Here is a 23,367-nt window from a genome sequence, read left to right as displayed (position 1 = left end):
CTGTGAGCCAGAGGGGCAGGATGGTGTTGAATGCACTGAGCCAGAGGGGCAGGATGGTGTTGAATGCACTGAGCCAGAGGGGCAGGATGGTGTTGAATGCACTGGAGAACATGGAGGCGTTGGGCTGCATTCCTAACTCACAGCCTGCTCTCCCATGTCTAATACCACCTTGGGAGATTCATTCATTTTACCAATTGATATATTCTGACTGGAATTTCATTGTGAAACAAATTGTCAAACTTGTTATAACTGTGGACTGTGGACCAATGTCAACTGCCAAATTGAATTTATTGTGTTTAGATGTCCTCAGGCAGATGAGCTGGAGCTGAGTCCAGAGAAGGACCTAGGTTTGTTTTCAGTCTGTCTCGTCCGTAGATCTTTCTCCTTTTCGACCCATGATCTGTAAGGAAGGAACATGATTCAGTTAAAACAGTCTCTTCAACATATGACCAAAACACCTTCAACATCACAGCCTGGATAGCAATACTCATGCAGCAGATCTCATTGCTCAGATGGACCAATAAAAGCCCAAATGGTTTGAAGTCATGGGAAAACCCAGTACCCCTTCCTGGTATAGGCTCTCTGCACATGTAGAAGCTGTCAGTATTCAAACAGAGACATATATAGGTGAATGTGTAGATAATACACTGCACTGTGGCCTTTCCAGGATTGGTTTTGGAAAACAAAACAAATTTGACTGGAATGGACTAAACGTTGACGTTTCTACCTACCCCGTTCATCCAGCTGATGTAGTGGGACACGCGGGTGAAGACGGTGGGCTTCTTCTGGGTGTTGCAGCCGGAGGAGGAGACAAAGCTGGTCACACCGTGGACCACGTACTTCCCGTTCACCTGGCAGTTCAGGGGGCCGCCGGAGTCACCCTGGAGAGAGGGAAAGGGGCCAGGGGGGTGGGGAGGGGATCTGTCAAGACACTGGCTAGCTAGAGGACTGGGGGAATGCTAATACAGAGCGTGTGGATCAGGAAGAAAATGTGTGGAAGTGCTGCTCCTCTACACTCTTTTTAAAAAATATATTTTTATTGTCAAAAATCATAGTACAACACAAGCAATTAAAGCTGCTACGCAGCGATGAGGCGGGGCCAGGCAATTTCAGGCAAGTTTAGGAGCAATAAGCGAGAGAATAGGAAGACAACAAGAAAGTTGACATTCCAATGTTCATTTTGCATCAGTTGAGGATTGAACTTGTAACCTCTGACACCAAGCAACATCCTCTATCTCACTGAGCTAATTAGCAACAACTCACGTTTGGCTTCACAAATGTTACGGCTCCGCCTCCGCCTGGACGCTCTCCAGCTCCCACCACCGTTCCCGCAGCGCGCACACCACGGCCTTCCACTTCAGCGCGCGCTCTGCGCGCCTTCCGACGTAATCACCCCCGCACACCTGAACACGGTTCCGCTAACGAGCTCCGAGGGCACGGCTCACCTGCTGCCACTACTCATCCAATCACCTCCCCTATAAGAACCCGGTCTTCCCAACGTTCGTCGCCAGTTCTTCCCTAAGATTCCTTGTGGCAAGTTGTGGTTTCTGAAGTTCCCGTATTAGTAGTTGTCATAGTTGTTTTTTTCCCTTTTACTCATTCTACTCTCCACTCCTGCAGATTCCGGTTTGTTTGCTGCTCTTTTCCTGAACTGACACACGGCTTCCCCGACCCATTCTCCCCGGACCTCGACCACGGCTTGGATTACGTTTCCTGGACTTTGTTTGTTGATCGATTGACCCCTGCCTGAACTTGACTACCCTTTTGCCTTGCCCTCTGTACTGCCGCTTTATATTAAACCGCCCTCTGGGCTTGGAACTGTCCGTCTGTGTCCGTGGTCCTGCGTTTGAGTCAGCTAGCCAACCAGCCCCCTTACAGAAGAACTGGCCATGAACGCTGACCCAGCAGACCCGGATGCCCTGTCCCAGGCGGTAGCCCAGCAGGGAGCGGTCCTAGCCCAGCAAGGGACCTGGCTGAGGAAACATGAGGAGTCCCTGGGAAATGCTGACGCTGCCGTGCGGTCCCTCGGCCAGCAGATCGGGGACCTTACCCGCCAGGTTGCTGCGTCGGATGCTTCGCTGGCTGAACTCTAACAGGCGGTAGAACACCAGGCCGCCACCAGCCAGAATCTCAACCAGACCCTCGCTCAGCTCATCGACCAGATGGCTCGCCTGCTTCCCGTAGGGGTGTTCCCCGGCCGAACAGGTATCCTCTCCCCCTCATGACTGCGAACTTCGAACCCCTCCAAAAGGCGACCATCTTCACCAAACTGGACCTGCGGAGTGCGTACCACTTCGTTCGCATTCGTGAGGGGGATGAGTGGAAGACCGCGTTCAAGCCCCCGAGAGGCCATTATGAGTACCTGGTCATGCCGTTTGGCCTCACCAACGCCCCCTCCGTCTTCCAGGAGGTGATGAATGACGTGCTCCGGGACATGTTGGACATCTTCGTTGTGCTCTACCTCGACGACATCCTGGTGTTCTCCAGGAGCGCTGTGGAACACGTCCAGCACGTCCGCCTCGTCATCCAGCGTCTCCTGGAGAATCGCCTCTTCATCAAGGCCGAGAAGTGCACCTTCCACGCTCTCTCTGTGGAGTTCCTGGGACTCATCGTGGAGGGTGGACAGACTCGGCCTGACCCTAAGAAGATCCAGGCTGTCGTCGAGTGGGGCCAGCCCACCTCCCGGAAGGCGCTGAGGGGGTTCCTTGGGTTCGCCAATTTCTACAGGCGTTTCATCCGGGACTAGCAGTCGGGTTGCCGCTCCCCTCACGGCTCTCACCTCCCCTCTGCGTCCCTTCATCTGGACACCTGAGGCCAGTGCCGCCTTCGCCGGCCTCAAGGGGCGTTTCACCTCTGCACCCGTCCTCGTCCAGCCGGACCCGTCCAGGCCCTTCATCGTGGAGGTGGACGCCCTTTAACAGCAGTCAGCAGCGGACGGCAAGATGCACCCCTGTGCCTTCTTCTCCCGTCATTACACCCCTGCGGAGGCCAACTACGACATCGGCAACCGAGAGCTGCTGGCTGTTGTGGAGGCGTTCGAGGAGTGGCGGCACTGGCTGGAGGGCGCAGAGAATCCCGTCACCGTCTGGACCGACCACAAGAACCTGATGTACATCAGGTCGGCCAGGCGGTTGACTCCCCGACAGGCGCGCTGGGCCCAGTACCTCGGGCGGTTCGCCTTCCACCTCACCTACCGCCCGGGGTCGAAGAACATCAAGGCCGATGCACTGTCTCGCATTCATGACTCTGAGGAGGACCCCGAGCCTCCGGGGACCATCGTCCCCTCGTCTCGGATCATCGGGGCCATCATCATGAATGTCGAGGCAGTGGTCAGGAGGGCTCAGCGCGTCCAACCCTGTCCCCGAGGGGGACCCCCCAACCGGCTGTACGTCCCGGACAGCGTGCGGACCCAAGTGATGGGGTGGGGCCACGGCAGCAGGTTCGCCTGCCACCCAGGGACGCACCGGACCCTCTTCTTCCTGCGCCGGCGGTTCTGGTGGGCCTCCATGGTGGCGGACGTTCGGGAGTACGTCGCCGCCTGTCCGGTCTGCGCCAGGAGCAAGACCTCCCACCAACCGCCAGCGGGCCTGCTGCGTCCCCTCCCTGTGCCCAGCCGTCCCTGGAGCCACATCGCACTCGACTTCGTCACCGGTCTCCCTCCGTCCCATGGTAACACCGTCGTCCTGACCGTAGTGGACCGGTTTTCGAAGTCGGTGCACCTCGTGGCTCTCCCCAAGCTTCCCACCTCGGCAGAGATGGCTGGGCTGCTGGAGCAGCACGTCTTCCGCCTCCATGGTCTTCCCCTGGACATTGTGTCTGACCGTGGTTCCCAGTTCACTTCAGGGGTGTGGCAGGCCTTCTGTAAGGGACTTGGGGCCACGGTCAGCCTGTCGTCTGGGTACCATCCCCAGACCAACGGGCAGGCGGAGAGGGCCAACCAGTGTATGGAGGCGGCCCTCAGGTGTGTATCTTCCCTCCACCCATCCTCCTGGAGCCGGGACCTACCCTGGGTTGAGTACTCGTTGAACGCCATGGTCAACTCCTCCACCGGCAGGTCGCCCTTCGAGTGCTCCCTGGGGTTCCAGCCACCCCTGTTCCCGCTCCAGGAGGTCGAGGTGGCGGTCCCGTCCGTCCAGGCCCATCTCCGCCGCTGTCGGAGGGTCTGGAGGTCTGCACGCTCGGCGCTGCTCCGGGCCGCTGAGCGCGCCAGCCGCGGGGCCAACCGTCGACACACCCCGGCCCCGGAGTACAAGGTCGGTCAGCGGGTCTGGCTCTCCACCGCCGACCTGCCCTTTCAACACCGACTCCGGGAGGCCCGCTTCAACGGTCCCTACCCTATCAGCCGGGTCATCAACCCTGTCGCGGTCCGGCTGGACCTGCCCTCCTCCCTGCGGCATGTCCACCCGGTCTTCCACGTCTCCCGGATCAAGCCCCACGTCACCAGCCCCCTCGTGCCCCCGGCGGCGGCTCCCCCGGCTCCTCAACTGGTTGACGGCCACCCGCAGTGGTCTGTGAGGAGGCTGTTGAAGGTCCGTCGCCAGGGCCGGGGGTATGTTTACCTGGTGGACTGGGAGGGCTTCGGTCCGGAGGAGCGGTCGTGGGAGCCCCGCTCCCGCATCATGTCCCCAGCTCTCCTCCGGGACTTCTACCGGGAGTTTCCGGATGCCCCGGGTAGGTCGCCCGGTGGCTCCCGCATGGGGGGGGGGTCCTGTTACGGCTCCGGCTCCGCCTGGGCGCTCTCCAGCTCCCACCACCGTTCCCGCAGCACGCACGCCACGGCCTTCCACTTCAGCGCGCGCTCTGCGCGCCCTCTGACGTAATCACCCCCGCACACCTGAAGACGGTTCTGCTAACCAGCTCCGAGGGCGTGGCTCACCTGCTGCCACTAATCATCCAATCACCTCCCCTATAAGAACCTGGTCTTCCCAACGTTCGTCGCCAGTTCTTCCCTAAGATTCCTTGTGGCAAGTTGTGGTTTTCTGAAGTTCCCGTGCTAGTAGTCGTTATAGTTGTTTTTTTCCCTTTTACTCATTCTACTCTCCACTCCTGCAGATTCCGGTTTGTTTGCTGCTCTTTTCCTGGACTGACACACGGCTCCCCCGACCCATTCTCCCCGGACCTCGACCACGGCTTGGATTACGTTTCCTGGACTTTGTTTGTTGATCGATTGACCCCTGCCTGAACTTGACTACCCTTTTGCCTTGCCCTCTGTACTGCCGCTTTATATTAAACCGCCCTCTGGGCTTGGAACTGTCCGTCTGTGTCCGTGGTCCTGCGTTTGGGTCAGCTAGCCAACCAGCCCCCTTACAACAAATTGACTAAGCCTGTCACCAGGGTGCATGATAAGAGGTTATAATCTGTTTCATCGTAAAACACTGAACTGTGGTATGTAAAAGCCCATGAAAATATGTTTGTTAATTAAAGTATACACACTGAAACAAAGGATATAACAATAGAAGTTGCATCATATAATGATGGTATGCCCTTCAAAATGTGGATGAGTGGCTGAAGTGATCAGAGTCTCATAATATACAACAAAGGAAAGAGAAAGCTGTTGACAGTACTGTGTATTGTAAAACATTTTGATGCATTGTAAGATCAATTTTGATGACAATCTGGTCAATGAGTTTGTGAATGACAGTCTGAAGATCCAGTGTAGCAAGTTTGGTGTTAATTGATTGAAAAATGTGAGATGAGATAATTGTTTATTCATTTTTACAGGTGTTTTTTGCTTTTCTTCATAATTGAACATTAACTTCAGCAGCTGTGTGCTCAGTCAGTGGCCAATCAATGAATTTAGTCATTGTAATCCTCGGCGGGGGCTGGGTAGGGTTGCCAACAGCGATGTCTCCGATTGGTGGAGCTTGTGTTGGATTGTGGGTAGTGTAGTTTTCTCAGTATGAAGTGTTGGTTTCAGAGGACAGAATTAAACATATTTTTTAAAATTCAATTTTTGAGATAAAATTCTGAAAAAAATCACACTACATCTACCCTTTCATGCCAATTTTGCCCTGATTTTTCATGAACATTGGACATTTATTGAGCGAGAATTTGTAGTAAATGTACAGTATTGCTAATAGTAAAACATTTTGATGCATCATGCACTCAGTTTTTTATATTTCAAAAATCTGTGAGGATCGTTTGGTGTGGGCTGTCTGATGATGCAGTGTGTGCATTTTGGTTGCAATTGAAAAAAAATGTGGGAGGAGTTAGGTTTAGATATGTTCTTTTCCATTGACCGTTTGAAGGTATAATTCAGATACTGTAAAAATATATTTTTTTGACATAGAATTCTGAAATAAATCACACTACATCTTGGATATGTTGCCGATATTGTCACTTTTTATGAGGATGATCAGACATTGATTTGGCAAGAATTTGTAGGAACTGTATACAGAACTGTTAACAGTAAAACATTTTGAAGCGCTGTGGGCTCAATTTTTCATATTTCAAAAATCTGTGAGGATCCTTTGGTAAGGACAGTCTGACGATACAGTATATCAATTTTGGTGTCAATTGAACAAAAAATGTGGGAGGAGATAGGTTTGATAGGTCTTACAGTTTATGAAAAAATCAGAGCGATGGACTTCAAAATTCCTGCAAGGTCAGAGCATATTAAAGTTTTGTCTCACTTGGGACTACATTCACGTGGTGGTTTTACAGTGATAGCACCTATGGCTGATTTGTTATGATTTTTTTAAGTTTTAAACTTTAGACTGTTGCTGTAGCGCCACCTTCAGGTTTATTAACATACAATGCAGGTTGAGGACTTTGGGTATAGTACTGGAGCTATGTGCAAATCTTTGTGATTTTTTGTCCACAGGAAGTTAGACTTCAGTGGAAGATGGAGAATAATAATAATAATAGGCAAATACAATAGGGTTCCGGCAGCTACGCTGCCTGGCCCCTAATAAGACACACACAGACAAGATATGAAATCAGCAATGCGTGAGATCAAGAACGGTCACAAGCACCCAGCTACCTTCGTACACTATCTAGCTACCTTCACCTGCCTGCACTCACCAACTACCTACCTAGCAGTGAGGAGCCCGGGCCGCTGCGTGTTCAGCCCCCATACCCGGCCCCACCCCCGCTGACCACACTTTGAAGCACGCGAGCAGCCAGGTGCCCATCCCATCCTCTTCCCTTAAATGCATTTTGATTTTTTCATAATTTTTCATATACAGGTGTGCCATACAATGAATCACACCAAGAACCAGTATTAAACCAATTCCTGATTCCTTTACCCCATTCCTCCCCACATTACGCAAAGACAGCACAACACGATCTCCCACTGACAAGTACACCGTTCCTCCATCCACGCTCCGTCGTGGTCCCATAACACAAACAAAAATACACAAACCACAACATTGCCGTGTGCCTTAACGTAAACAACGTTCCTTTTCCACCTTGTGCCCAGCGTTGATAAGCCTGCCCCACACCCTTTCATACTCCTCGGGCCGTCCTTTAATAGAGGACATTGTTTTCTCTGGTGTGCAGTATGTTAATAGTTCTCTACATCACTGTCTTATAGGAGGTGCGTCCTTGGATTTACAATTGATTAATATACATTTTTTAGCTGCTGTCATTATTAATAGTATTAGTTTTATTTCATCACGATTGCATGTTGAAATCATCCCTACATCACCCAGTATTGACATGCGAGGATTCATATCAATAGTTTTTTCTAAAATTTCAGACATAAGTCTATAAATTGTTTTCCAATAGTTATCCAAGTGTGTACACCTCCAAAACGTGTATTAGATCACCATCATCTTTATACATCGTGGACATTTGGAAGGTGTCAATGGGCTATGTAGCCTGTGTGGTGTGTAATAAACACGGTGGAATATGTTGAATTGCATTAGTCTATGTTTGGTATTGACTAAGGTTTTTTGTGACTTTAGCAAAAGGTCCTCCCAATCTTTGGTGGTGTATTAATGTCCTTCATCATTTTCCCATTTATGTTTATGTTGTGTAGAGTTGTGATCCATTCCATTATTCATGACATCATATAGTTTAGAGATTAAACCCTTAATTGTTCCTGCATGGTAAATACTTTTTTCAATCTGAGTTTCTGAGATAGAGGGAAAGTCCTTACTATGTTCTGCTTTAATCCAGCTCCTTACCTGCAAAAACTGTAAAACTGAAAAAGTGAGTACCTGGAATCCTATAGTGGTTTTTCAAGAAAGTGAAGTTGGCTAGTATCTCATTGTCACATAGGTCCCCCAGTTTGATTATACCCTTGTCTTTCCAGCTGGCCATAATGCTGTCTAGTAAGGTGTTAGGAACTAAAGGGTTGTTCCATATTGATCCTATATATAGGATAGAACTCAAAGGGATAGGGGCAATCATCTGCTGTTCAATTGCTAACCAAGAAGTTCTTATGGTGTCTTTCTGGTGCCATAACCAGATGGCCCTTAATTGTGATGCCAGATAATATAGTTTGAAATTAGGAAGGTTTAGACCTCCTTTAGATTGTGGGGCTTGCAAAGTTGAGATCCTCACCCTGCTCTTTTTTCCAGCCCATAGGAACTCAGAGATCATTTTAGTTAGTTATCTGAACATTATAGAGGGGCACTTCAATGGTATCGATTGAAAAAGATATATAGACTTTGGTAAAACATAGATCTTGATAGTGTTTGCTCTCCCAATTAATGATAGTGGTAGGGCTACCTATTTTTCCAAATCCTTTTTAATCTTATCCATCAAGGGTAGATAGTTGATTTGGTACATCTTGCTCACATCGTTTGATATAAATATTCCAAAATATTTCATTGTATTTGGTTGCCATTTAAATTGAGAGAGTAGTTGATGAGTATCATGTTGTGTGTGTTCATTCAAGGGCATCACTTCCGTTTTTTCATAGTTAAGTTTATACCCTGACATTCTACCATATTCCTGTAATATTGTTGATAATTCAGGCAGAGTCTGATCCAGTTTGGCAATGAACAACAGTAAATCATCAGCATATAACGATACTTTCTTCTACTTTGCTCCTCTACACTCTTAAATAAAAGGGTTCCAGAAGGGGTTCTATGGTTGTCCCAGAGGATGTACAGTATCCTCTTAAGGTTCTCCCTGGTTGTTCCTCTAGGGGTTAGTCCTCTGAGGGTTCCCCCACGGGGACAGAGGAAGAACCCTTTATACAAGACCAATACAAGAGTGTGTTCAGTTCCCCAGCCAGAATGGGTGTGAGTGAGTGATTGAGTCAGAGACCGTCTGCATATCAGCCTCACTATATGATAACAGCAGCTTAGTACTGCAGGGGCGGGGTGGCCATCGGGAGCACCGGGAGTTCTCCCGGTGGACTGGCATGCTAACTGGCCTGGCCTGCAGACTAGAAGACCTCACTGAGTTGAGGAACCCCCCCTGCCAACAACTCGGCAACAGTTTATGACTTATAACCGGAAAGTGGGAAAGCCGCTCATTTCATGTTCACAAAACGATTGCCGATTGGCAAAACTGAAAGTGTTCCATCTCACCCCGTTGGCACGTCGCAAGATGGGGGGTTGGGGAGGGGGGAGTGGGCAGATCCGGCCTGATTGGGGCTACATTTCCCGGCCTGAATTATTTCCCCAGTCCGGCTCACCTGGCACCCAGAGAGACTGGCTCCTCCAGCACAGACCATGGAGGGCTTGACGATGTTTCCCCACCAGGCGCCGCTGGAGCAGGTCTTGTGGTCGACCACGGGCAGGGAGGCCTGCTTCAGCTCCACAGACATCTCGCCGCCAGCTGGGAGGGACGACAGGTGTCGGACATTAGGACATCAGGGAAGGATATCTCTAGCACATTCTATTTTGGGAATTCTCCGGCAGATGGTTTCTACCCACAGCAAAACAACAACTGGTTTACTAGTAGAAAAAGAAAAAAAAGAAAGACAAGTGTATTTTTTCTTTATCTAGCACTGTGACTGCTGGTGTTACTTGTTCTTAAAGAGCCTTTCTGACTGAAACTCGTCTTCTGAATGGCTTAAATAGAAATCTAAATGTTTAACTAAAATCTATCAATATTGAGTCATCTCTGGATCAACTCCAAATCCTTCCTTTGCAACAATCGTCTCTTTGTATGTGTGTGTGTGTGTGTGTGTGTGTGTGTGTGTGTGTGTGCGTGTGTGTGTGTGTAACTCACTCTGAGTGCGCCCCCACCCGGTGATGTAGCAGGGGTTGTTGTGGGGCAGGACCTGGTCAGAGGGAGGCAGAGAGGCCAGCTGGACCTTGGAGTTGAGCGAAGCCTCAGAGGACAGACGCAGCAGAGCAATGTCCCACCTGAACAGCACCGGGAGGATTTACACAGGAGATACAAGACATAACACCTTCTCTTTCCTCCTTTCTCTCTCTCTTACACTCTGTCTCTCTCCCTGTCTCTCCCTCTACCAAATATTAAATCATCTTGCATGCCTACAAAGCTTATTATTTGATTTAATATGAATAAATAAAGTTCATGTCTAGAGTCTAATAAAGTGTGTGGTTCATAGGGTTGTCAGCTGTCTACTGACCCTTCATCAACGTCTTTGGACTTCCAGTTGGGGTGGATGTGGACTTTCTTCACACTTCTGAACTGCTCGGTGCCCTCGCTGACGTTGATGTTGTGGTCTCCGAGAACCACACGCCAGGTCCTGGACCTGAGAGGGAGGAGACATGTACGGCAAGGTCCGCCATGAACACACTGATGTCTCATACTGACATCTTGTCTCGGTGATGTTAAGGCACGTCTCTCACAGTGTCTGCCATCACCTGAATGCTTGTGTGTGTAGGTGTAGGTGTGTGTGTGTGTGTGTGTGTGTGTGTGTGTGTGTGTGTGCGTGTGTGCATGTGTATATGTGTATGTGTGTATGTGTGTGTGTATATGTGTATATGTGTGTGTGTGTGTGTGTGTACCTGTCCACACAGTGAGCCGCGGTCATCACCCAGCCTCTCCGGATCAGAGTTCCTCCGCAGGTGTGGTGGTATTTGGGGCCATACTTGTACTGAAGAGAGATCTGAGAGGAGCGGAGATGGGAGGAGGTGATAGGGGAGGAGGAAGAGGAGAGAGGAGCGGAGATGGGAGGAGGTGATAGGTGAGGAGGAAGAGGAGAGAGGAGCGGAGATGGGAGGAGGTGATAGGTGAGGAGGAAGAGGAGAGAGGAGCGGAGATGGGAGGAGGTGATAGGTGAGGAGGAAGAAGAGAGAAGTTTCGATTGAATTTCCATCACATTTTATCTTCTTCTTTCCTGGAATGAGTGAGTCTAGGTTTGGTCTGGAGGGAGTGTACCTGCCAGGGCCAGGAGTAGGGTCTGGCCACCTCACCACCCACAACTCTCTCCTCCGGGACGTCCTCCAGGTACCTGGGCTCGGGCTCCAGCTCAGCCACCACTGTGGGGAGGACACACACACACACACACACACAACACAGACAGAGTTAGTCTATCAAATAATATAAAGGTTTTCAACCAGATTCTGTCTGGTTGTCTGGCAGACAAATGAATTGAAAAACAAGACTGTGTGTGTGTGAGAGAGAGAGAGATAGAGAGAGAGAGAGGGGGGGGGGGGGGGTAGAGAAAGAGAGAGAGTGTCAAGGGAGACATAGATACAAGTTAGAATATTCCAAGTATAACTGTTTTACCCAGAGCAGCCAAAGCAGTCAGCAGCAGAAAACGGAGCATGTCTGCAGTCTGTCAGAAGTGACTGCACAGGAGAATCCTCCTCCGACCCCCTCTCTTATACTCCCAGGAGCCTGGAGCCAGAGGGTCCAGGAGGTGGTGCGCTGGACACACTGGGTTGGACACGCTGGGTTGGACACGCTGGGTTGGACACGCTGGGCTGGACACGTTGGGCTGTTTGCTCGGGGGTAGCAGGTGTTCACCTGTGTTCTGTCTCACAGTTATCACACCCTGACCTGGCTCCAGCCCCTGAATCTGAATTTTCAAATCGCGATTCAGGGTCTGGAATGGCTCTCGTCCAGAGTGACCTCTTGGTTGGAATTCCAACCAGGCCAATCAGCATCCTTTGAATTGAACTGCGCGTTGTGATTGGTTAAAGTCTAATGCAATTTTATTAATATAGCGCATGTTCATACAAGCAAATGTAGCACACAGGGCTTTACAGAATAAGAAAAGAGAATTAAAAAAAACATAGTGTATTAGTAAATGGTACAAAAAATTATTTAAAAAATCAGGACAGATAATATATGAAAAGAGAGAATAGAAAATAAGACACAGTAAAAGGTTTAACATCAAGAAGATTTAATTATAAGACAGGTTAAGAGCAGGGGAGATGTGTGTGTTTCGACATTGCCACCTACACCGTGTGAAGTGTGTCTCACTGTATGATAGATAAAGATGCTTGTTGTTGTTTGGTTAGGGGATGAACTAATCGCTGAGGACTCCTTCAACAACGACCATCTCAAAAAACGTCTGCAATGGGAGCCTGTTCAAACTGAATAATGAAGTGAGAGGAAATGGGGATTCAGTCTGGGTGTCAGACTAATCACTCCGAGTCACGTTCCTAGAATTAACAGGTTTGCAGTCCCCCAAAGCTGGAGGGGGATAGGGAGAACAGGGGAGAGTGTGTACTGATTTGAACCTCAGTCTCTGGGGGTATGTACTAGTAGTGGCTGGGTGTAGGTGTCTTGATGGGTGTTTTCCCCCCCAGAATTCTCCTTAGCTTTACTGACTGAGGAAGGAGCTCTCTTGCTCAGGTTCAAAGGAGTGCAACTCTCTTCTGTCAACCTGGAAGGTCAGAGAAGGATGAGCAGACAGTCAAAGACACATATACCTACTGCATTGAGAAAGCAACTCAATGAATGTGGGAAATATCAGTGATAATGTCTTGCATCAATATTTAATATTATTATTGTTATTATTATTAGTTGTAGTATTACTATTATTATTATTATTATTAGTAGTAGTAGTGTTATTTATTTATGTATGTGAGTATTACTATACGTATCTATGCCGTCTGTACATTGTATATATTCTATATTCTACACACGCTGTATATACATAGTAGCAAAAGAACAAGGAATATATATATATATTCCTTGTTCTTTTGCTACTATGTATATTCTGCATTTCCACCCTATACATATGAGTATTTTATCTTTATGTAAATCTTTTAGGATAAATAATACATGTATAGCAGATTATTTACGGTAGACTGATTTCACTGTATTCCAGCTCTACTGAGACCACTAGATGAGCCATGCAGTAGATTCATCCCCACAGCCTCTACCATCAGATGCTGAATATGCATGTTTTATATTCTAATCAAATGTTGAATATGCATGCTTCTGTTATATTCTGTCAGCTGATACTATTAGTTCAGAGATCGCCACGGTAGTCCTCCTACCATGATAGAACCAGACTGATAGAACCACCTCCTAGAATATAAATGTTTTCTATGTGTTCAATTTGTACCTTTGAGCTAGCTTTCAGCTAGTCACACGCAGGTACATAATATAAATGTTAAAACAAATTTTGGGAACGTAAATTACAATGTGATGACATACAGTAAGACTAAAAGTACTACTGCAGTGTAGTTAAACCAGGTCAGGAAATGGACTATCAGTATTACTAGTACTATACAGTAAGATATCAGTATTACTAGTACTATACAGTAAGACTACAATATTTCTGAGAGAAATATACAGTATGATCATTAATGTTGTACACATCAAGGGCCTGATAGTCCATTTCATGTTTCATAATGGATCCCCATGAATTACATGGACTATCAGACCCTTGATGTGTACAACATTAAAGGAGTAGTAAAGGGAAAAATCATGTTTAGCCCTGTTTTAAGGTTACTTATGATCATATACAATGGTTCAGATCAAAAAGTTGACAAAACTAGCACTTTTGAGAATTTGATATCAGAACACCAACGGACACCAAATGTTTTCAGATGCATATTCACTGTGCTGGCAGATGAGTCCTGCCAGTATATGGTGTTATTTTCTTATGATTTTTTTCTTGTTCATTTGTTTGTGGTGTGTCAGCAAATTGAACCAATTTACTTCAAAAAGAACCCGGAAGTGAGCGATGTTTAGCTAGTTAATGGCGATCTCAGAGAGACACTTCATGCTGAATGTTATCTGTTTCCATCCTCCTTTGTTGTCTTATAGAAAGAACCGTCTGTAAGTATTTACAACAATTAACATGCTTTATAACATATATTGAAGATGATTTCGTGATTCGGTTGTTGTAAGAGGATATGATTAGCAATTCATTTTCCAGGTTAAGCCAACTTGTGCAGTAGGCCTAGCTAAATTGTGTACACACAATCTTTATTGTTCATTCTTTATCCTGTATATTGATTAAATTTAGAGTTCAGAACTATACATTTTGGCAGTTTATTACATGGATATTGTGATGTTATGTTTGTTATCCAAGTATATTTCTCAGTGTTTACAAATAGCACATTAACCTAGCATTAGGAGCGGCATCTAATGTGTTGTTCTCATTTTGTATGCATAATTTTCAGTCTGTTTTTGTACTATAATAAGTTATGGAAATATTATTCAAGTCTATTGTAAGATGTGGCCAAGTGACAGAATTTTGCCTTTGTTACTCTTTTGCAGTTTTACTACTTGTTGATGAGTGCAAGAAACGTCTAAATAAAGAAGACTGAAGGCATGTCGTCGTCAACTAGTTATCTGTCTGCATAGCTGTGTTCAAGTCGAGCAGTGAGAGCAGAACATTCACACTCATGTACACATTTACTACATTTCTGTAGTTGTACTGGGAGAGATGACAACGTAGTAGCCGTGCTTGTACCTGGGGAAAGTTCCCAGCATTGTCACATATGGTGCCTGTCACTTAAGGTTTTTGCGACATTAATAAAGTTTCTACAGTTACTTACAATAATCTTGAAATACTGATGTTTGGCTTCAGAGCGCATGCACCATAGTGAACGGAGAGGACCATACATGGCTATTAGTGTGGAGTAATGATGACATCTCCAAAAACATCACTAAGTTGTGTAAGAAATTAACAAACAAGAACATTTAAAATAACTAGACTTTCTGTTTTCACTTCTGGGGCAATTACAATGTCCACAATATCACGACAGATCAGAAACACATGCCAATATTTACAGTGAGGTGGAATGTGGTGTGCCATTAAAAAAGGCAAGAGCCTAGAAAGACAGCACTTCTGAGAGACAGACCCTGTAATCATAGAATTCTGCAGAAGTCGCTCTGAAAGTTGTACTGGTCTATTTTTCTTCATTTTCACCTGTTGAAAGTTGTTGTAGTTCTTCTTTTATCTTTTGAAATGTTATGTTCAATTCATTTCATTTTTCCTTTTTTTGAACACATTTTTATTTGTTTTCAACAACAATGAAAACTAACAGCGGACACATCTTTAAGTCGTGGATACCATTTGTAAATACTAAAAACGTAAATTATACAATCAGAAAATTAAAAATTTTAAAAATTCCACATGGGATAAAAAATGCATACAAAGATGTACATGTCCAAATACTAGATACCTAAACCACGTACTTACACACAAATAAGTACAACCATACAGACAGACACACACACACCAACACAGACAACTTCACCAGCCAAAAGTAAATATAAAATAACTTCCATCAATAATCAAAAATGAAAAACTGTACACTCAGCATTAAAATTGTCTGGTGGTATCAAAACTGCTAAGATGACAATACGCTGACAAATGTCCGCATGAAACAAACAGAAACCACAGCAGAAGAGAAAGAAATAAAAGGAAAAAACCCACCGACAGCAGGACCAGAAGTAGAAACACAGAACCATTACATTCAGTTCAAAAGATCTTTGAGATCCTCCACCACTTAAGTCCAAAGCCTAATGGATCCTTCCTTTGCTTCATGAATGTGTGCTGTCGACAGCTCAAGATATACCACATCTAGAAAAGGAAGTACCCACTGTCGCAGAGCTAGTGTGTGTGGCGGTTTCCATCTGGTCGCGACTATCTTCTTGGCGGCCGTAAGACCGGACAAAAACACGCTCTTGAGATGTTAGTAAGTGGAGTTGAGAGGGATCATTTAAGATCAGCACAGTCGGGTTCAGGGGCACAGTCACCTGCAGCATAGCGGAGAGCTTGTCTGCTACCGGTTCCCAGAACCGGGCCACTCCTGGACATTCCCAGCTCATGTGGTAAAAGGTACCAATCGCTCCCTCAGGGCACAGTGTACATTTTGGGTCAGCCTTGACCTTCATAATGTAAAGCGTGCACAAAGTCATATATGTCCTGTGAATGAAATTAAAATGGATTTGTTGATGGTCAGGGCACCTGGATGACTGCCCAAAGTTGGCACAAACTGTCGACCAGTCAAAATATGGCTCCAGGTCAGGGATATCAGCCCGCCAAATAGAGTCCAGGGATAAGGGAAAATATGTTAATATATTATGTGCCCCCAACCCCACATAATACTTCAAGCAGTGGATGTACTTTAAGCGGAGAACGCCAAGGGACCCCATAGGTCTTCATGGCTGTCCTCAATTGCAAATAAAAGTAAAAAGTGGAACGCTGTAAATTAAACTCCTTCTCCACCTTTGAGGAGAAAGGCGTCGCTGGCTCTGCACACTCCGTTTGCATCCTACCTGACGGGCCGCTCCTACCAGGTGACATGGAGAGGGTCGATATCGGAACCGCGTAGTCTGACTACGGGGGTTCCACAAGGGTCTGTCCTGGGTCCTCTCCTGTTTTCCTTCTACACTACATCTCTGGGCTCTGTCATTCGCTCGCATGGCTTCTCCTATCACTGCTATGCCGATGACACCCAACTGGTCCTGTCATTTCCCCCTTCTGATACACAAGTGGAGACACGCATAGCTGGGTGCTTGGCTGACATCTCGGAGTGGATGACGACATATCACCTCAAGCTCAATCTGGACAAGACTGAGCTGCTGTTCCTCCCGGGGAAGGGCGGCCCGCACCGGGACCTGGCCATCACCATTGAAGACACAGTGGTGACCCCGACTCGGACTGCGAGGAAACTGGGTGTGACCCTGGATGACCAACTGTCGTTTTCTGCACATGTGACATGTGCACGGATCATTTCCCGCCTGGACTACTGCAACTCCCTCCTCGCTGGGGCCCCAGCGTCAGCCCTCCAGAAAGCCGCTGCTCGCCTGGTGTTCAACCACCCCAAGTTCTCCCACACAACTTCCCTCCTCCGTTCCCTACACTGGCTCCCTGTAGCAGCTCGCATACAGTTAAAAACTCTGGCGCTAACCTACAGGGCAATGAAAGGAACAGCCCCCTCCTACCTCCAGGCCATGGTCAACCCCTACACCCCCCTCCCGACCGCTAAGCTCTGCTACCTTGGGCGACTGGTTGCCCCATCACTCCGAGGCCCCTGCGGTCGATCGACACGGTCACGGTTCTTCTCTGTCCTGGCTCCGCAGTGGTGGAATGAACTGCCCACTGATGTCAGGACAGAAGAGTCACTGCCCATCTTTCGTCGCAGGCTCAAAACTCATCTCTTCAAGAAGTACTACAACAATCCTCCCTCCTAAGCACTCATTGTATTGTACTGTATTGTATTGCACTGTACTTTAGATTGCTATTCTTGCACTTTGCCTTCATCACTAGATTATGCTCTTAGTCACTTGTTTTAGAAAGAAGATGCACTTGTGAGTTCTGGCAAGTAGTAATACATTGGCTTTTCCTACGTTAAATGCAATTATTGTTAGTCGCTTTGGATAAAAGCGTCTGCTAAATGACTGTAATGTATGTAAACTGAACAGACAAATCCTGAAAAGAGTGCAGACCATCGTTCCCAAAAATATGCTTACACTTGCGAATCCCCCTGTCATACCAATGACGACATTAAGCAAATTGCCAATCAACAACCTATCATTATTGAAAATAGGAGAGCATGGATTCCAGGTAGATGAGACACTACTGACTTTCGCTGTTGCCGTCCAAACCACAATCACCTGACATATAATTGGGCCAAAACAAAGTTTGCACTGGTTTACAGTTGTCTTGGAGAACAACACTTCATCCAGTTTTAATGAGAGAGCTAAGTTCTCCTCTAGAGCTCGCCATGCCACCTCAACTTCAGTATTGGACCAAACAGCCAAAGGACGGAGTGTGAAGGCCCAGTAATACCATCTAAAATTCAGGAGGGAAATCCCCCCGGCCAAATTGTTTCGCTGCATTATAGATAGTTTGAGACGTGGACAATCCCTCTCCAAACAAATTTTGTAACCGCCGACTGCAGTCTATCCCAAAAACAGGGTGGTGGTGGCAAGGGCAGCATTGAGCTAATAAAATTGATCTGGGGAAGTACGTTCATTTTAATAATAAATATTTGAGATCTGGGAGAGTGCAGCAATGCCGACCATCTATCAAAATCACGCGTAACTTTAGTCAGTGATTCTTCAAAATTATTTTTAGCAATGGTCAGTAGTGATAGAAAAATCTCAATACCCAAATATTTAAAATGGTTGACGACTGGAATCAAAAAAGGCAATGTCACCTCATGGGTTCAATCAGGGGTAAAAGCTGACTTTGACCAATTTATCTTATAACCCGATATGTTACCAAATATCTCAAAGACAGACAATATGACAGAGATTGACTGCTGTGCATCATCAGCATAGACCAGGAAATCGTCCGCATACAAAGATACGTGATGTTGAGTTCCGGATATGGTGATAGGTGTGATAGCATTATCCTGATGTATCGTATGGGCCAGAGGTTCCAGAGATAATACAAAGAGCAGCGGACTTAGCGGGCAGCCCTGCCTGGAGCCCCTGGCTACATGAAACAGCGAGGAGAAAATCCTGCCAGTCAACACCATTGCAGTCGGGTTTGCATACAAAATTCTAACCATGTGAATGAAGGTAGACCCTAGGCCCATAGCATCCAACACTGACCAGAGGTTCTGCCACTCCAGGCGGTCAAACGTCTTCATAGCATCGAGCGAGAGCACTGCTGCAGCAGAGGAAAAGCCAGAAGCACCATTAATTATATGCAACAACTTCCTGAAATTATCTGCGATGCCAGCCTAGATCTGATGATTAATTGATTGACAAAGCCAGTCTGGTCACAATGCGCAAGTCTGGTCATGAAAGGTTGGAGTCGGAGCACAAGAGTTTTTGCAAAATGTTTTATATCAGCATTGAGGAGGGAATGAGGCCTATAATTTGCACATTCCGTCTGGTCTTTATCTTTCTTAAGTAGGAGTGAAATTATGCTGTAGATGCTTTTTCATAAAAGTCAGTGGACTGTATTACTTAACTCACTTCAGGGGATTTCAAAATGTCAAATCCATTCTTCTGAAGATGGTAAGTTATGAAGGCATCGTAATTTTCTTTGAAGTAACAAAATTGGAAATTAATGTCATTTAGAATGTCTTGTTGCACACCCTGAGGAATGTTATTCTTCTTCTTTAAAATTTGTCAAAACTGCATTCATATTGGGAATGTCTGCCCTAGGTTCAAGTGGTAGATCATCACCTATGTCACTGTATATATATCAGTGGCAGCTGGTGACTCAAAAAACTGAGGACAGGAGGAAGAAAGGCGAACCGCCCATGGGCGCCAGGGGGCACTTTCCCTCAGTCAGTTATTATTTGAAATATCAGCTTTAAAGTGGATTTACAGTCAATTTTAGCATATGAAAAACTGAATAACACTTAATGTAACTACATGCAGCATTTATTTATGATATTCATGATAAAATATTACAAAACAACAATAAAACATTGTAAGCAATTGTTGTTGTAATGGATTGTACTCTTCTCTAAAGAGAGAAAATAATTGATATTGGTGAGGTGCTGGAGAGGTTAGGTGATACATGAAAAAAAAAATTGATTAGGGGACACTGAGGTGTGCTGGCTCTCAAACAGTATGTTGGCAAATAGATTTGACAACTGGAGGAATGAGGAAAGGATGAGATCACAGCAACATCCTGGTTTACTATGTATGGTTTACTATTTATAGATGTTTTTGAGTAAGTGCACTTTCTATATACTACTTTTCCCCAAAATTTAGAATGTCAGACATTATTTGTAGAAAATGACAAGAGGACAAACACAGGTTCATACGGCCAGCTTGTGCAGTTTTTATGGGCTTGTTTTAATAAACTGTATAGCAACTATCAACACAAAACGAATTGCAGCCCAAAGTGCTTCATAACAGTGAAGATGAAATGAGCATAAAATCAGGCCAAACAAAATCAGGCCTGCTTTTTTTTAATGCAAATAAAAACAAAAATACAAACAAAGAATACACTATTAGCCTACAAATAATCGTGCTGAAGCAGCAGCGGTGGAAAAATGACAATTATTTTATTGACAATAGTCCTAATAATAATAATAATAATAATAATAATGAATTAGGGTAACGGTGAAATGAATAGGTAAGAGTTCTTAAAATTATGTATAAATATAATTGAATGCCTTGGCCATATTGTAATTTGGATATTTCCACTTAGGACCTAGGTAGCTATCTGATATAGGCAACCCTCATAAGCTGTAACAAGGAAGATATGAACGATGCCTCTGCCGCTGCAAAGTGCCGTTGCAAAGTGCTATAACTTGAGTTTGTGCTGTATATTGTAGGCCGTGTTGATAATTTGATTTGATAATTTGAATGATTACTGTGAATGTTTATTGTGCATGTGTTAGAATAAAAAAAATTAGACACTGGAATGTTCTGTTGTCAGTGGTTAGATAATGTGTGTGCAGTTTAGAAGCATACAGCTTTTTGACCGTTGTCCTGTATAAAAAAGTATCCCAGCTAGCCTTGTTGAACTAGCCAGTTATCAGTTGAAAGCAGTTTGATATGAAGAATGATGTAGCCAGCTGTACTTGACCCTGCCGAAGTTAAAGAAAATCAACCATTGTTCCCAGAGTCCCCGTGTAGCTACATCACAACTGTGACTATGCTAGCCATGGATACGAGTCAGAACCCTTCTAACTTTACTGCCCACATTGAGCGAGAAGTGGCTTAAGAACTGAAACAAAATTCTGCCACTATATCAAGAGAACAGTTTTCTGAACCACATAATGCTAAACACTTAACATTTGACATTACTGTACCTCTGAATATTTGTGCCTCCTCTTCATTAATGGTTATCCCTGCTTCCTCCAACTTCAGGAGGAGATCTGTCAAAAGCAAATCCATCCCATGGCTTGAGAGTGAGAATGACTGAATGGCAATTAGCATTTAGGGATAAAGAGAATGTTTGCGTGCCACGGACACTCCGTGACCAACTGCGTAAGCTATGTTGAACCAGAACTAGCTTTGGCCAGCGAGCACCGAAAACGTGAAAAGCAAATTTAGAAACCTGTGTTATTTGGATAAATGTTTTTTATTTTTTATTGTACAACACTCACAATGTAGGCTATTGTTCTATGGTTCAATCTGCATGGAGCGTGACATTGTACCCTTACACATAAAGAAAATGGTACAGATATGGTCCCTTTGTCAGTTTGGACCATTTAGGTACCTTTTTAAACCAGAAACAGTACTTATTAGTTCCTAGGGGTTAAATTGTAACCCCTGTAGGATACATCACCAAAAGGTGTACCTTAGAGAACATAAATGGACCCCAACTGTAACCTTTTTATGACAGGGTAGCAGATTACATCTGCTGCAATGTGCTGCTGTTTCCATGGTTTCTGACCTATATATATGTATATATCTTTGACACAACATTTCCTGGGCAATCAATTTTTTTTATTTGCAAATGTCATAAAGGTTACAGTTTCCCATAGGCAGGTTCTTGGAAATGAACCAGAATGATATACTTGTTAGAACGTTGGAGTTTCTGTAGGAAGCATAACAAACCTTCAACCTGTCTAATTAACTAAACTAAAAAGAGAGATGATGTTACAGGTAGTGTCAGAATTTGGGAGATTCTACATATTCTTATCAGCACAGGAAGTATACATGTGTATTATTATCTAATTGACATTCTCCTACATTCTTGCTTAGTTTCTGAGTCTTCCATTAGAAGGTATAATAATAAATATCTGTGTCAGAACTGACCACAACCTACCACTTCTTTTGGAGAATGTCTTAAACATTGACAACTCTCCTGTCAAATTAGTGTGGGTGATGGTGTACAACACAATAAAATATCCAACCAGGTTGTTGATTGACAAGGTTGATTGACAAGGTTTATTTATAGAACCAGCAGTAGCCAGACACGTCAGAGTGGAGATTGAAGACGTCGGTGGAATCTGACTTTCTGCAGAGATCCTTCTTCTGTTCAGCCCATGATCTGGAGGACAGGAGGAACGGGGTCAAACAGCTTTTCATTTACAACACTTGAACCACTTGAACTAAATGGTAGTGTTCAATTTTAAAGTGATATGTTTACAACCTCAAAGTGAAATGTGTGTGTGTGTGTGTGTGTGTGTGTGAGTGTGTGTGACAAGTTAAGACTTTTTTATTTGAAAAAGTTATGTTATGTCAACTTAGAATATCGAGATTGGTTCTCAAAACGATATACTGTAAACGTATTGATATACAACTAAAAATCTATAAAACGTAACATTTTACATTGATGTACATAACTCATGTATCCTAAGTTGAAACAGGAGCATTATCCCAGATTCTTGGTGTTTCTACTGACCCCGTTCATCCAGCCGATGTAGGCGGAGACGCGGGTGAATATGGTGGGCTTCTTGGGGGCATTGCAGCCCTGGCCGGACACGAAGCTGGCGATGCCGTGGACCACATACTTACCGCTCACCTGGCAGTTCAGGGGGCCGCCGGAGTCACCCTGGAGAGGAGGAAGAACATGAATACTTCTGAAATAATGTTGGCGTAGAAGTACAGTAAGAGTTCCGGTTGGGAGGGGCTTGCTCTTTCAGGACGGATCCACTGGTTCTGCGCCTCAGGAAAGATCAATCAAGCAGACCATAAAGATTTGAAAGGATGCTACTGGACACCCCAATATCAACAATGATCTGATTTAAAACAGCAGACTGTACTGGTTTCCCAGTGATGTTTCTCAATTAGCTGATTTGAACCATCAGACTGTAGTGGTTTCACAGTGATGTATCTCAATTATCTGATTTGAACCATCAGACTGTACTGGTTTCACAGTGATGTATCTCAATTATTTGATTTGAACCATCAGACTGTAGTGGTTTCACAGTGATGTTTCTCAATTAGCTGATTTGAACCATCAGACTGTACTGGTTTCACAGTGATCTATCTCAATTATCTGATTTGAACCATCAGACTGTAGTGGTTTCACGGTGATGTTTCTCGTTGCGGTGAACTCACGTTGCATCCGGCCTCTTTGCCGCCGCCACCGCAGACCATGGAGGTCTTGACGGTGCTTCCCCACCAGCCACTGCTGCTGCAGGTCTTGTGGTCGACCACGGGCAGGTAGGCCTGCTTTAGCTGGGCCGAGAGGTTGCCCCCGGC

The 23,367-nt window shown here is 45.5% G+C and overlaps 2 protein-coding genes across 2 annotated transcripts in view; both read right to left on the bottom strand.

Moving 5' to 3' along the window:
* Positions 1-304: 304 nt before the first annotated feature.
* Positions 305-11,650, bottom strand: LOC311329160 (elastase-1-like). Its single transcript, XM_084463036.1, has 8 exons — positions 11,605-11,650; positions 11,254-11,354; positions 10,881-10,981; positions 10,499-10,624; positions 10,132-10,268; positions 9,593-9,735; positions 732-881; positions 305-400 (listed from the first exon to the last, which is right to left on the bottom strand). Exons 1-8 carry the CDS (start codon positions 11,642-11,644, stop codon positions 356-358), a joined length of 843 nt encoding a protein of 280 aa, XP_084319162.1. The 5' UTR covers positions 11,645-11,650; the 3' UTR covers positions 305-355.
* Positions 11,651-22,054: 10,404 nt separating this feature from the next.
* Positions 22,055-23,367, bottom strand: part of LOC311329159 (elastase-1-like) — a 5,315-nt gene continuing 4,002 nt past the window's right edge. The window contains exons 6-8 of the mRNA XM_084463035.1: positions 23,224-23,366; positions 22,565-22,714; positions 22,055-22,210 (exon numbers count right to left, since the gene is read on the bottom strand). Of these exons, the coding sequence (XP_084319161.1) occupies positions 22,199-22,210; positions 22,565-22,714; positions 23,224-23,366 (305 nt within the window). The 3' untranslated portion in view covers positions 22,055-22,198. The remainder of the gene's footprint in view (positions 22,211-22,564; positions 22,715-23,223; position 23,367) is intronic.

This window comes from Borostomias antarcticus, assembly GCF_949987555.1.
Source record: "Borostomias antarcticus genome assembly, contig: scaffold_89, whole genome shotgun sequence".
Classification (NCBI taxonomy): Eukaryota; Metazoa; Chordata; class Actinopteri; order Stomiiformes; family Stomiidae; genus Borostomias; species Borostomias antarcticus.
The sequence above is the reverse complement of the archived record's forward strand: the minus strand, read 5'-3'. Positions and strand labels throughout refer to the sequence as shown.